General features: G+C 47.5%; 1 protein-coding gene across 1 annotated transcript in view; it reads right to left on the reverse strand.

Annotated features, from left to right (window-relative positions):
- Positions 1 to 12,248, reverse strand: part of Pfkfb3 (6-phosphofructo-2-kinase/fructose-2,6-biphosphatase 3) — an 85,367-nt gene extending 73,119 nt beyond the window's left edge. The window contains exon 1 of the mRNA XM_055593795.1: positions 12,154 to 12,248. Coding sequence (XP_055449770.1) covers positions 12,154 to 12,169 — 16 coding nt within the window. The 5' untranslated portion in view covers positions 12,170 to 12,248. The remainder of the gene's footprint in view (positions 1 to 12,153) is intronic.
- Between the last annotated feature and the right edge of the window lie 1,085 nt (positions 12,249 to 13,333).

Consider the following 13,333-nt stretch of genomic DNA (forward strand, 5'->3'; position numbering starts at 1 on the left):
TGGACAAGAGAAGAGTATTCACCTGCCTACTGCTCTTCTGGTATGACATCTGTGATTATTTGTGATTCCTCTTCCTGCTGCTGCTGTTCTTGTTATTTTGGCAGTGTCTCCTATATTCCAGGCTGGTCTTCAACTTGCTATGGAGTCAAGGATAACATTGAACTACTGGCTGGCTAGTGGTGGTGCAGGTGTTTAATCCCAGCACTCGAAAGACAGAGGTAGGCAGATATCTGTGAGTTCTAGGCTGGTCTGGTCTACAGAACGAGCTCCAGCACAGCTGGGGCTACACAGAGAAACCCTGTCTTAAAAACCGCTCTCCACCCCAAAACAAAACAAAACATGGAACTTCTGATTCTCCTGCTTCCACTTCCTGAGTACTGGTATTTGAGGCACTGGTTTATGTGGTCTGGGGATTGAACCGAGGCTTTTGTACATGCTAGATGAGCACCATACAAACTGAACTACATCCCCAGTTCCGTGATACATATGTGCAAGTCGGAGGACACATTGCAGGAGCCAGTTCTCTTCATGTGGATCAACATCAAGTTGTCAGGTTTGGTGGCAAGTAGTATTACCCACTGAACCATCTCACCATCCCCTATAAATGCTGATAAGGCCAGGAAGATACAGTGAGGGATGTCTGCAGCAGATATTGAGGCAGTGGAGAGGCCGTGAGTGTCTGTGGGAAGTGCTGGGATGCAGAGGAGGAAAGGACACTGCCCAAGGATAGTCCCAGTGGCTTGTGACAGTGACGGGAAGACTCAAATCACAGCAGCTTAGAAATTTTAGAGGCCCACAATTCTGCGGGGCTTATGAATAGTTGGTATTTTAACTCTCTCCAAAAAGAAAAACTACCCGAGGGAGTTCCAAGATCTAGGTGTATCCAACCTGTGGCCCACAGCCCACATACAGCCAGGAATATATGAATGTGGCTGAACACAGAACCATAAACTGTGGTTCTGTGTAAAGCACTGTGAGATTTCTTTGTTTTCATACCTTGATTGTGTGGCTCTTAAGTGTGGACTTTGTAGATGACAGTATCATGTCAGGTCCTTCCACCAATTATGTCATTTCTTGCTCCCCTTCTCTGGGGGAAGCATGTCAAAGCTGGTGTCAGAAAGTCTCTGAAATTGGTTAGAGAGGTGCTAGAGGAATGGTTTCAAGCATGAGGACCTATGTTTGATAAAAAAAAAAAAAAAAAAAAAACATTAAAAAAATCAACAATCTCATGCTCATGGCTTGGCAGGATTAACATAGTAAAAATGGCCATCTTACCAAAAGCAATCTACAGATTTAATACAATTCTCATCAAATTACCAACACAATTCTTTACAGACCTTGAAAGAAAAATTCTCAACTTCATATGGAATAACAAGAAACCCAGAATTGCTAAAACAATCCTCTACAATAAAAGATCTTCTGGAGGCATCTCCATCCCTGAACTTAAGTTGTACTATAGAGCAACAGTAATAAAAACCGCATGGTACTGAAATAGAAACAGAATGGTGGATCAATGGAACTGAACAGAAGATCCAGAAACAAACCCACACACTTATGAACACTTGATCTTTGACAAAGATGCCAAAACCATCCAATGGAAAAAAGACAGCATCTACAACAAATGGTGCTGGTCCAACTGGATGTCTACATGTAGAAAAATGCAAATAGATCCATACTTATCACCCTGCACAAAACTAAAGTCCAAGTGGATCAAACACCTCAACATAAAACCAGACACATTATATTGTTTAGAAGAAAAAGTGGGGAAGACCCTAGAACTCATTGGCACAGGAGACAACTTCCTGAACAGAACACCAACAGCACAGGCTCTGAGAGCAACAATCAATAAATGGGACCTCATGAAACTGAAAAGCTTCTGTAAAGCAAGGGATACCGTCATCAAAACAAAATGAAAGCCTACAGATTGGGAAAGAATCTTCACCAACCCTTTATCTGACAGAGGGCTAATATCCAGTATATATAAAGAACTAAAGAAGCTGAAAAGCAACAAACCAAGTAATCCAATTAAAAAATGGGGAACAGAGCTAAACAGAGAATTCTCAATAGAGGAATATCAAATGGCAGAGAAACACTTAAAGAAATGTTCAACCTCATTAGCCATCAGGGAAATTCAAATCAAAACGGCCCTGAGATTTCACCTTACACCCATCAGAATGGCCAAGATCAAAACCTCAAGTGACAACACATGCTGGAGAGGTTGTAGAGAAAGGGGAACCCTCCTCCACTGCTGGTGGGAATGTAAACTTGTACAACCACTCTGGAAATCAATTGGGTGCTTTCTCAGACAACTAGGAATAGCGCTTCCTCAAGATCCAGCCATACCACTCCTAGGCATATACCCAAAAGAGGCTCAAGTACACAAAAAGGACATTTGCTCAACCATGTTTGTAGCAGCTTTATTTGTAATAGCCAGAAGCTGGAAACAACCCAGATGCCCCTCACCTGAAGAATGGATACAGAAATTGTGGTACACCTACACAATGGAATATTACTCAGCAATGAAAAATAAGGAAATCATGAAATTTGCAGGTAAATGGTGGGAACTGGAAAGGATCATCTTGAGTGAGCTGCCCCAAATGCAGAAAGACACACACAGTATATATTCACTCATATATACATATAATATAGGATAAACATAATAAAATCTATGCATCTAAAGAAACTAATCAAGAGGGAGGACCCTGACTAAAATGCTCAATCCCCATCCTGAAAGGCAAAGAGGATGGACATCAGAAGAAGAAGAAAACAGGACACAAGTTAAGAGCCTCCCACAGAGGGCCTCTGAAAGGCTCTGCCCTGCAGACTATCAAAGCAGATGCTGAGACTTATGGCCAACTGTTGGGCAGAGTGCATAGAATCTTATGAAAGAAGTGGGAAATAGTAAGAGCTGGAGAGGACAGGAACTCCACAAGAAGAGCAACAGAACCGGAAAATTTGAACACAGGGGTCTTCCCAGAGACTCATACTCCAACCAAGGACCATGCATGAGATAACCTAGAACCCCTGCACAGATGTAGCCCATGGCAGTTCAGTGTCCAAGTGGCTTCCATAGTATGGGAAGAGGGACTGCCTCTGACATAATCTGATTGGCTGCTCGTTGATCACCTCCCCCTGAGGGGAGAGCAGCCTTACCAGGCCACAGAAGATGACAATGCAGCCACTTTTGATGAGAACTGATAGACTAAGATCAGAAGGAAGGAGAGGGGGACCTCCCCTATCAGTGGACTTGGGGAAGGGCATGCGTGAAGAAGGGGGAGGGAAGGTGGGGTTCGGAGGGGAGGAGGGAGGGGTTTATGGGGGGTAGAAAGTGAATAAAGTGTAATTAATAAAAGTTAAAAAATCAACAAAAAGCTGCTGCTGCTGCTGCGTAATATGATCATAGCCCTGGGGAAGCAGAGACAGGCTTACTGGCCAACAAGACTAGCATACTCGGAGAGTTCTAGGCTAGTGAGACCATCTCAAAAATCAAGATGGTCAGAGCCTGAGGAAGGCCACTGAGCAGGTTCTATGGCCTCCACGCAAACATCTGCACACAAGTACACACACACACACACACACACACACACACACACACACACACACACTTAGGGCTCTCAATTCATGCCCAGAAAGCTCTTAGGCACCAAAGAGCTTTCTGAATGAAAGTTCTCTGAAAGTTCTCTGAATGTTCTCTGAATGTACCCTGGGAGGAGCCTGAAGTGGAGGGCAGCACCTGCCACTTCACTGGAGCCAGGATTAGGAGAATCAGTGGGTATTACAACTCCCTCCTTAAACGGTCTCTGGATATGCTCTTTGAACCAGATTGGGAAGACAGAAGAAGGGGTCCTGTATCAGGATGCACAGCCCCCAGCTCTTTTCACAGACAGACACACATCTCTAACAGATGCACAGGGCTCTGCCTTGTGATGCTCTTTCTCTACTTCTCTCGATATAAAGAACGTGACTGTTCCTGGAGGCTTGGTGCATCCCCTGACATAGATAGCACATCACACCACACCACACCACACCCCCACCCCCACCCCCACCCCCACCCCCACCCCCCCCCCCCCCCCCCCAGCCCCTCACCCCAGACCAGACCAGACCACACTTGGAAAGGCAGAATGCAGAGGTCTCTTCCCCAGCTCTATTCCTCAAATAATTGGCTGTGAGACTTTTAGCAAGGTACTTAACCTTTCTCAGCCCCTTTGCATTTATCTTTTTTTTAAGATTTATTTTATTTCTTGATTACATATACAGTGTTCTGTCTGCATACCAGCAGAGGGCACCAGATCTCATTATAGATGGTTGTGAGCCACCATGTGGTTGCTGGGAATTGAACTCAGGACCTTTGGAAGGGCAGCCAGTGCTCTTAACCTCTGAGCCATCTCTCCAGCCCTGCATTTATCTCTTAAATAGTCATACTAATTAATACCAGGCATTTCTGCAAGTGGACAGGAGGATCACGGACTCACACAAAGCCTTCAGTTAGATCCCAGCACTTGGAAAGAAGCTGGGAGAGGTTAGAGTTTTTGTGTGTTTGTTTCCTCCTTGGTTTTGTTTGCTCTGTATTTATTTGCTCTATATTTGATTTGGGGAAGATTTGGACTTGATTATATTTGTGGTTTTAAAAATCTACTTCTTTGCTTCTTTTTGTTTGGTTGGTTAGTTGGTTTTGGTTTTGAACTTTGTGAAACAGTGTGTTAATGGCCCAGGGTACAACAGGATATGCAGCTGAGCTCCTCGACCTCCTACGGCCTAGCTCTGCCTCTTGACTATTGGGCTACAGATGTGACACACAGGTCCAGCCTTTGATTTTGTTTAGGGGATGGTCACAGTTCTTTTTGTTGTTGTTGTTGTTGGTTCCTCTTCCTCCTTCTCCTCTTCTTTTTTGAGACAAGGTCTTTCTGGAGCCCTGGAGCTCTGGTTGTCCAGGAACTCACTATGTAGACCAGGCTGGTTTCCAACTCACAGAGACTTCCCTTCCTTTGTCTCCCTACATGCATCAACATGTCTTGTGAAGTTCTAATTTGTCTGAGAATTTACTTAGTGTGCTTGCCTGTGTGAGTTTATGTGCAGGAGCACACAGAGGCCAGGGGAGGGTGTCAGATCCACCCAGAACTCGAGTTACACTGTGGATGGTAGGAGCTGAACCTAAGTCCATTGCAAGAGGAATTAATGTTCTTAAATGACCCAGCCATCTCTCCAGCCCTTAACTCAACTCTAATTAATTAGTGTGTATGTGTACCTCTGCGTGTGTATCTTTCTGCGTGTATGTGTGTGTTCTGTGTGTAATGTGTATGTGTGGTATGAGTATGGAGAATAGAGGACAACATTCTGAAGTCATTTTTCTCTTTCCACCTATGTACATGGCTTCTGGAGATCAAACTCAGGCCCCCAGGCTTGTACGGCAAGGACCCCTACTCACTGAGCCATCTCCTTGGCCCTGGTGTTTGTTTGCTTGTTGTTTGTTGTTTGCTTGTTTGTTTTTTTGCCATTCCCTCAATCTCTCCTCTATCTTAATCCCTAAACTTCTTGAAGAAAAGACAAATTTTAGGTCAAAGGTTTTATGCGCGGGTTGATGTGGCCCACCCTCCACTGGAAGCCCCACCTGGCTACAGGAAGAGGAGACTTCAGGCTCCTGAACACCCCGCTGCCAGGACTCTCAGTTAGGGTCATCGCCTTAGACTCCCGGGAGCCTTCTGTGTCCCAGAGATGCCCCACACCTATTTCTCTTCTCTCTCCCAATCACCCCCCTCTCCCCACACCTGATCTCCACCCCTCTTACCCTCTCCCCTTCTCCTACCCAGTTCCTTCCCTTTATCTACTTCAGATGTCCATTTTATTTCCTCTTTGAGTGAGATTCAAGCATTGTTCCCTTGGACCTTCCTTGGCTTCTTTGGATCCATGGATTGTAGCATGATTATCCTGTATTTTATGGCTAATGTTCACTTTTAAGTGAGTACATACCATGTGTGTCTTTCTGGGTCTGGGTTACCTCACTCAGGATGATTTTTTTTCTAGTTCCACTAATTTGCCTGAAAATATCATGATGTCTTCATTTTTAATAGCTGAGTAGTATTCCATTGTGTAAATGTACCACATTTTCTTTATCCATTCTTCAGTTGAGAGACATCTAGGTTGTTTCCACTTTATGGTTGTTATGGATAAAGTTTCTATGAACATAGCTGAGTAAGTATTCTTGTGACATGGTATAGCATCTTTTGAGTATACGTCCAGCTTGGTCCTGAGGTATATCTATTTCCAATTTTCTAAGAAACCTCCAGATTGAGTTCTACAGTGGCTGTGTAAGTTTGCACTCTGGCCAGCAATGGAGGAGGGTTCCCCTTTCTTCACATCCTTGCCAGCATGTGCTGTCAATTGAGCTTTCCATCTTAGCCATTCTGATGGATATAAAATGGAATCCCAGAGTCATTTTGATTTGCATTTCCCTGATGACTAAGGATGTTGAACATTTATTTAAGTGCCTCTCAGACATTAGTCTTCTGTTGAGAATTCTCTCTTCAGCTCCGTACCCCATTTTTTAATTGTGTTATTTGGTGGGGTTTGTTTTAAAATAAGGGAGGTTGTTTTTATTTGTTTTATTTTGTTTGGGGAGAGTCTCTTATGCTGTAGCTTAGGCTGGCTTGAACCTTACTAATTGACACTCACTGGCCTCAAGCTCTTCAACAATCCTCCAGCCAGCTGATATCTCTTGTGTGGTGGAGACACAGGTGTGAGCTGCTGTGCCCAGTGTCTCTGTCCTGTTTCTGTGGCACTGGGGGTCTAGCCCCAGCCCCTGGCATACTAGTTGAACATTGTAACAGTGTGCTACTTCCCCAGCCCAGCATTACTCCTGGAACTTTCACCTGCTATTTGTTGTCCCTTCTGATGATGAAGCCATTCGAGAACACTTGAAATCCCACTGTTTGGAGGCAATTAGGCCTGAAAGGATCTTCAGTAATTTAGTCAAGAGCCCAGGCTCTAGACTAAGCCAAACCCTGTCATCTATGAGGCTCAGATACTTTTCTCCCCTCCCCCATTTCTCCTTCTCTGTGATGCTGAGGATTGGAACCCCAGAACCTTTTGCATGTGAGACAAGCACTCTCCTCCTGAGCTATATAACCACCTTCCCCATTCTGAAAGATGCAGTCATTAGGGTGTCAAGTTACTGCAGAAGTGCCACCTCAAAAAAAAAAAAAAGTGCCACCTCAACCTCCTTCCCTGTGTCTAGCTGACATGTTTCCTGTCCCCCTTTTTGTTCTCTCAAATCTCATGTTTCCTAACTTCTCCTTATTCAAGCCAACCTCAAAAACCAGTTTCTTCAGTCCTGCTTTCGTCAGCTCTGGGCCTGAAAAATCTTCCCCCACCACAGCCGCAGTCACCCTGGAGACCAGTCAGGTCTGGCATCCTGCTTCTCCTGACTGTCATTTCTTGCCTGAGCTTCAGAGAGTATGAAGCGGTATGGCCCTTCACCACTCACTCCACCCATATTACAGAAGGCCATTCCACTGGGGTCTGCATTAGAAAGGTGGGATGCCCAGCTATAAGTCCCTTACTACCCCCACAACACCAAACCCCTCGAGAAACCGTGTCTTCATCACAGCTAGCTAGACCACATCGCTCTCCATCCAGAGTCCAGTTTCTTTAGAGGGTATGGGGTAGGGAGCTTTTATCCTTTAAAAAAAAAAAAAAAAAAAAAAAAACAACTTGCTCTCTGCTCCAACTATTTATTTTGTTCATTTGATTTCTTTTTTAAACATTAAAGTTAGTATTAAAGAGAGTAGTGTTGCTTTTTTGTTTATCTGTTTGTTTGTTTGTTTGTTTAGAGACCGGGTCTCATATAATCAAGGCTGGGACGGTATTGTGCACATGGTTTTGATTTTATGAGAGAGGGTCTTGCTATATAACCCAGGCAGCGTTCATAAAGATTTGCCAGCCTCAGTGTCCTGAGTATTGGGATTATGGACATGTCTCAACACATACTTCGATTTGGGTCGAGAGTTCTGCTCTACTTCCTCCTCTTCCTTGGGGGTCTCAGGTAGCTCAGGCTGGCCTTGAACTTGCTATGTAGGCAAGGATGATCCTAGACCATGCTGCCACCTCCCTACTGTGGGGACTACAGGTGTGGACCACCACAATACATCTACAGGGGCCTTGTGTGTGATCTGCATGAACTCTGCCACAGATTCACAGCCCTGTGCCAACTTCTGACCTTCCCCTCTTGGCACTTGCTGGAAAGCATAGGAGGTGATCTCCAGGGAGGGAACCCTGTGTCTATCTGTTTACCTAGTATGTGTAAACTGTTGGCACACAGTTTCAAAGATGAATGGATGCCTTGGCACGCAATCGCTCAACTTTGACCTAATAAAATTCAGGAGATGTTACTGAGAGCTTTTTGCAGGTGAGGCATAAAACCAGGACCTATGGTTGATATCTGTGGTTCCAACAAATCCATGGTCCACCACAAGTCAAATCTACCCTGCACTGTAGCCAGGCAGTGTGACATGTGTGGACAGTGCCGTCAGGCTCCTATTTCCACAGCTGCTAATGTCATGGGAACAGAAATAGAAATAGGGTTGATCAGCTTCCTTTTTGCAGCCCAGCACCTGCCTGCATCCTCGACAAGAGGTCAGGACTCCAGTCAGACAGCCCCTCTGTCCTTCAGCATCTTGGGCTTGAGGCGGATACATAGCATTCTCACTAACCACTGGGGTTTTCCTAAATCCTACCCAATCTTTACGGAACTTCTCAGCTTGCCTGATACATGTTTCCTCCAGGCCCCTGACCCTGCTGCTCCTAGGTCTTATGATTGATTGTCAAGACATAAAAAACGGGGGGGGGGGGGAATATGGCTCAGCAGGTAAAGAGGCCTGCCACTTGAGCTAAATACCTGGAACCCACAGGAGAAGGAAAGCCGACTCCAAAAGTTGTCCTCTGGCCTGTGTATGCACTCATGCTCGTGCACACACATCACACACACATAGTAATAAGTAACTAAATATTAAGGGCACAGAAATATAGCAAAGATGGGCTTAGCAACTATCCCCTTCTGACCTCTGGCTCACTAAGAGGCCTCCTCCATCTAGTCCACCGAAGAAGCCTCCTCCACCTAATTGCACTCGGTTTGGGGTGGAAAAACAGCAAAGACATGTTTGTGTGTTTGTTTGTTATGTTTTTGGAGATGGGGTTTCTCTGTGTAGCCCTGGCTGTCGCGGAACTCACTCTGTAAACCAGCCTGGCCTCGAACTTATAGAAATACACCTCTTTCTGCCTCCCAAGTGCTGGAATTAAAGGCATGCACCACGACTGCCTGGCTTGTCATAATTTTTTAAAATTGTACCCTGAATAGTTAATATGTTCAAATGGCTCAAAATTCAAAAATACAGAGACTATGTATACACAAATGCTTCTCCTACCTCTGCCCTGGGTTAAAATGGGCTTGTGATCCCTTTCATAACTGACCATGTCCCCTGCAGGCAGGTTCAGAGCATGGCTAATCAGGACACCAGCATAAATCACACCCCAGCTCCCAGAAATTCCTACTTGCTGTGTTACTTTACTGATAAGAGTTTACAACCCAGCATCAGCGAGATGGCTCAGTGGGTAAAGACGCTTGCAGCTAAACTTGATGACCTGAGTACAATCCCCAGGCCTGGTATGGTGGAAGGAAAGACCTGCTTTCTGAAATGATTTCTACAGGCTTGCCATGGTGTGTGTGTATGTGTGTGTGTACGTACATTTTCTCACACATACACACACACAAATAAATAAATAAATAAACAAACAAACAAACAAATAAATAAATTTAAGTTTGCAACTTAACAAGCAAGAAAGTTCTGCCTCAGATTCAAAGCCCGCCAGAGTCTATGCCTTGGCTCAAATCAAAGCATCCCAAGATCCAGACAGTACGGCCTCCAAGTAGTTTCTCACAAACTGGGACCTTCAGAAAGTAACCATGGCATGGGAAAACGATACTTTCCTCACAGCTCGGCAATGTTTCTTCAGATTAAAACAAGAAACAAAAGTAGAGCCTAACTTGGTTGGCAGCTGTCAAATATAATCTTTACAATCTAATAATGCACTAAGGTAACTCTTGCTAGCTGGGGTTGACTGCGAGGTAGGGGGATTAGGAGTTCATGGCCAGCTTCTGAGGTGCATCCGGTGTGAAGCCAGCCCGAACTACATGCTATCCTGTCTTTATCCTCTCTTATTCTGAATCCCCGAGCATTCCATACCCACCTCCCAAATGCTAGCACCAAGAGCATGTGCCACCACAGCAAGCAACAGAGCAAAAACCTTGTTCAAAAATGGCTGGCTGTGGTGGCACTTACCTTTAACTCCAGTGCTTGGGAGGCAGAAGCAGGTAGATCTCTGTGAGTCTAGTCTACATATTGAGTTTCTGGTCAGCCAGGACTATATAGGGAGACCCTGTCTCAACCCAAGCCACTCCCTTAAAAAACCCTACTTGAACAGCCTAATTATTTCAGATCTTAATTAGTAAAGCCATTCCCTAAGCCCTGGGATGGCTAACAGACATCTTTGCCTGCTTTCAGTTTGCCCACCAGAGACCACAAGGTCAAAAGTGAGTATGTGGGGGGAAGGGGAGACAGAGAAAGACAGAGAGAGGGGTGAGATGAGGACTATGACACCTTCAAGAAAGACTTTCCAGGGACAAAGTTGCCACGTTATGCATGGGACAGCAGGACCCCGAGGCTGTGGGCTTAACCATCACCAGATGAGAGAAGTTATCAGCCCTGCTCTTTGATGCCTTTCTACATCTCCAGCAGCACAGCCCTCTTCACAGCCTGGAGCTAGAAACTGGTACCTTAACACTCTGTGCTTACGAGGGACAAAGGCCACTATAGCCTCCCAGCAACCACAGCAATAACCTCTCCATTTACCTGAATTATGAAAGAAGCGAAGCTTGGCAAGAGAGGTGGGTGGAGGAGCTGGGAGAGCCAGACTCCAGAGTCCCCGAACCTGGAGAGCCAGGCTTTCCTTTCTGTCTACCCACGAGTCCCAAGGTCCAGTGGGAGAGCCTTGGGCAGTTCTTGCTTGTCTTGAGACAAGGTCTCTTGTAGCCCGGGGCGGGGGGGGGGGGGGACCTCCCACTTACATTATAGTTTAGGAAGGCCTTAAACTTCTCACTTTCCTGACTTCATCCCTCCCCCACCCACCCAAGCACTGAGATTACAGGCACCTGCTACCTGCTGAGCTAGGGACTTCCATGATATTCCTCTCAACACACACACACACACACACACACACACACACACACACACACACACAGCAGAGGTCAGTTGGTCCCGGCGTGAGAGTCCCCCTGTCACTCTACAGGTCTGCCGTTCCCACTTCCATTCCAAGGCTTTGACCAGAGTATCACAGCTCAGAGTCCAGCCCAGCTCCAAGCAGTGGTGGCTTCAAGAGTCATGGGGCCTCCATAACCCTGCCTATAAAATGGGACCAAATACTCTGGCGACCCCCGCAGGGAGCCATGGGAATGGGAATCTACCGGCCGGCAGGGCCGAATGCCAAGGTGAATGAGCTCAGAGACTGCAGTGGCAGTGAGCGGAGGCTGCAAAGCCTCGACGACGGGCACTGCGTGTGGCTGCCCGGCCAGCCTCAGAGGGGCACCACTTTGCTTCTTTATACGGTCTGCCGGTCCTCCCCCAACCGGCTCTCTTCCTGTGCCCATTTTGCCGAGGAGGAAACTGAAACCGCGGGGTAAAAAAATGACTTCCCCGGGGTGGCAATGCGGAGGCAGCGCCAGCCTGGGATCTGCCTCGCAGGCGACGCGGCCTCCGCCTCTTCTGCGGTCGCCCTCCTAACGGCTCCAGGCTGCCGAGGTCCGGCAGCGAGAGCGGCCCAAGTTTCCCCAGAAAGAGCCCTTAGGGCTCCGGGTTCCGTCTGCATCCCAGGGCTGGGTGGCGACAGGAGTACCGCGGCTGGCGCTGCGCTCTCCGCCTCCCGGCACAGCTGGGGTTCCCGCATCCACGTGGTGTAGCCGCGGACACGGCTGAGGCTGCCGGGGACGGTGCACGGGGCTGGAGGGGCAGAGCGAGAGGGGCGTAACGGAGCGGGCGGGAGGAGGCAGCGCTGAAGCCCCGAGGGGACGGGGGTCTCCGCCCGCGGGGAGAACCCGGGACGCCCTACCTTTCCTGAAGGGCATCGCGCCGGGGACGCTGCGCGGGGGGCCGTCCCGCCACACCCCAGCAGGCGGACGTCCGAGCGGCAGCCCCGAGGCTCGGCTCGGGGTGGCCTGCGGGCGATGGGGCCGGCGAGGGAGGGGAAAGGGACATATTTGGTCACAGCCCTGGCACGTCACGGCGCGGAGGAGGCTCCGCCGCCGAGCAGGAAGCGCGGGAGTCGCGTCACCCGTGAGCTCCGGGCGCCTGAGGGCGGCGGCTGCGAGGCTGGGGTGGGCGACCTGGTCCCGCCCTGAGCCCAGAGCCCTGGAGGTGCTGCCCGCCTGGGCAGAGGCCAAGCATGGACGACAACTACCTGGAAGGGGGTGAAAATGAGCCCATCCATAAGCTCCTTCAGGCTGCGTGGTGAAGGAAGGCACTTGGAGGAATTTTATCTTTTTTTGCCTTAATGAAGTTGGGGCGTTCAAATGGCTGGTTGCCTCGTATAGACACTAAATAAAAGAAAGCTGTTCGGGCTAAGCTAGTTTAGCACCCTTTCTGCTCCAGGGTCCTGCCCCAGCACCTACACCTGACATAGCTGATCAAAGTGTTCCTCTGTAAGATCACAGGCATGAACGGTTTGTTTCTGCAGAGTCTGAAACAGTTCCTCACCCACAGTTTGATCATCTGTCAAGAAAAAGTGTCGCTTAGGGAAAGAGAAGAACGAGGAGGCAGCTTTACTCAGGACATTTTTGCCTCTGTGACAGTGAGGCTAATGCCTCTGATAGTTGACTGACCCAAACGTCCCAAGGCAGGATTCTCTTTTAAGTTAATTACGGCTTTCACCAACTAACCAAGCTGGGTATGGTGTCTTCAAGTATTTGAAGGCTGGAGGCAGGACCCCTGCCCCTTCTAGGGACAGTGACAAGGGGCTGGCTCTCCATGCAATGAACACACCAGCCAGCTCAGTGGGTAGAACTGGAATGAGTATGGGGAGGGTGTTTCTCTCTCTCTCTCTCTCTTCTTTCTTCTTAAAAATAATTTATTTTATGTGCATTACTGTGAAGGTACTTTTTTTTTTAATATTAGAATCTATGTCTTAGTCTGCTGTTTTGTGGATTCTGGTTCGAACACCACCTTTCATTTTGAAGGAAGACGATGCCACAGAGAAGGAGGTAATTGAGACGGCACCTCACTGCCCTGTTAGC

Source organism: Psammomys obesus, unplaced genomic scaffold (assembly GCF_907164565.1).
Source record: "Psammomys obesus unplaced genomic scaffold, mPsaObe1.curated_primary_1811, whole genome shotgun sequence".
Classification (NCBI taxonomy): Eukaryota; Metazoa; Chordata; class Mammalia; order Rodentia; family Muridae; genus Psammomys; species Psammomys obesus.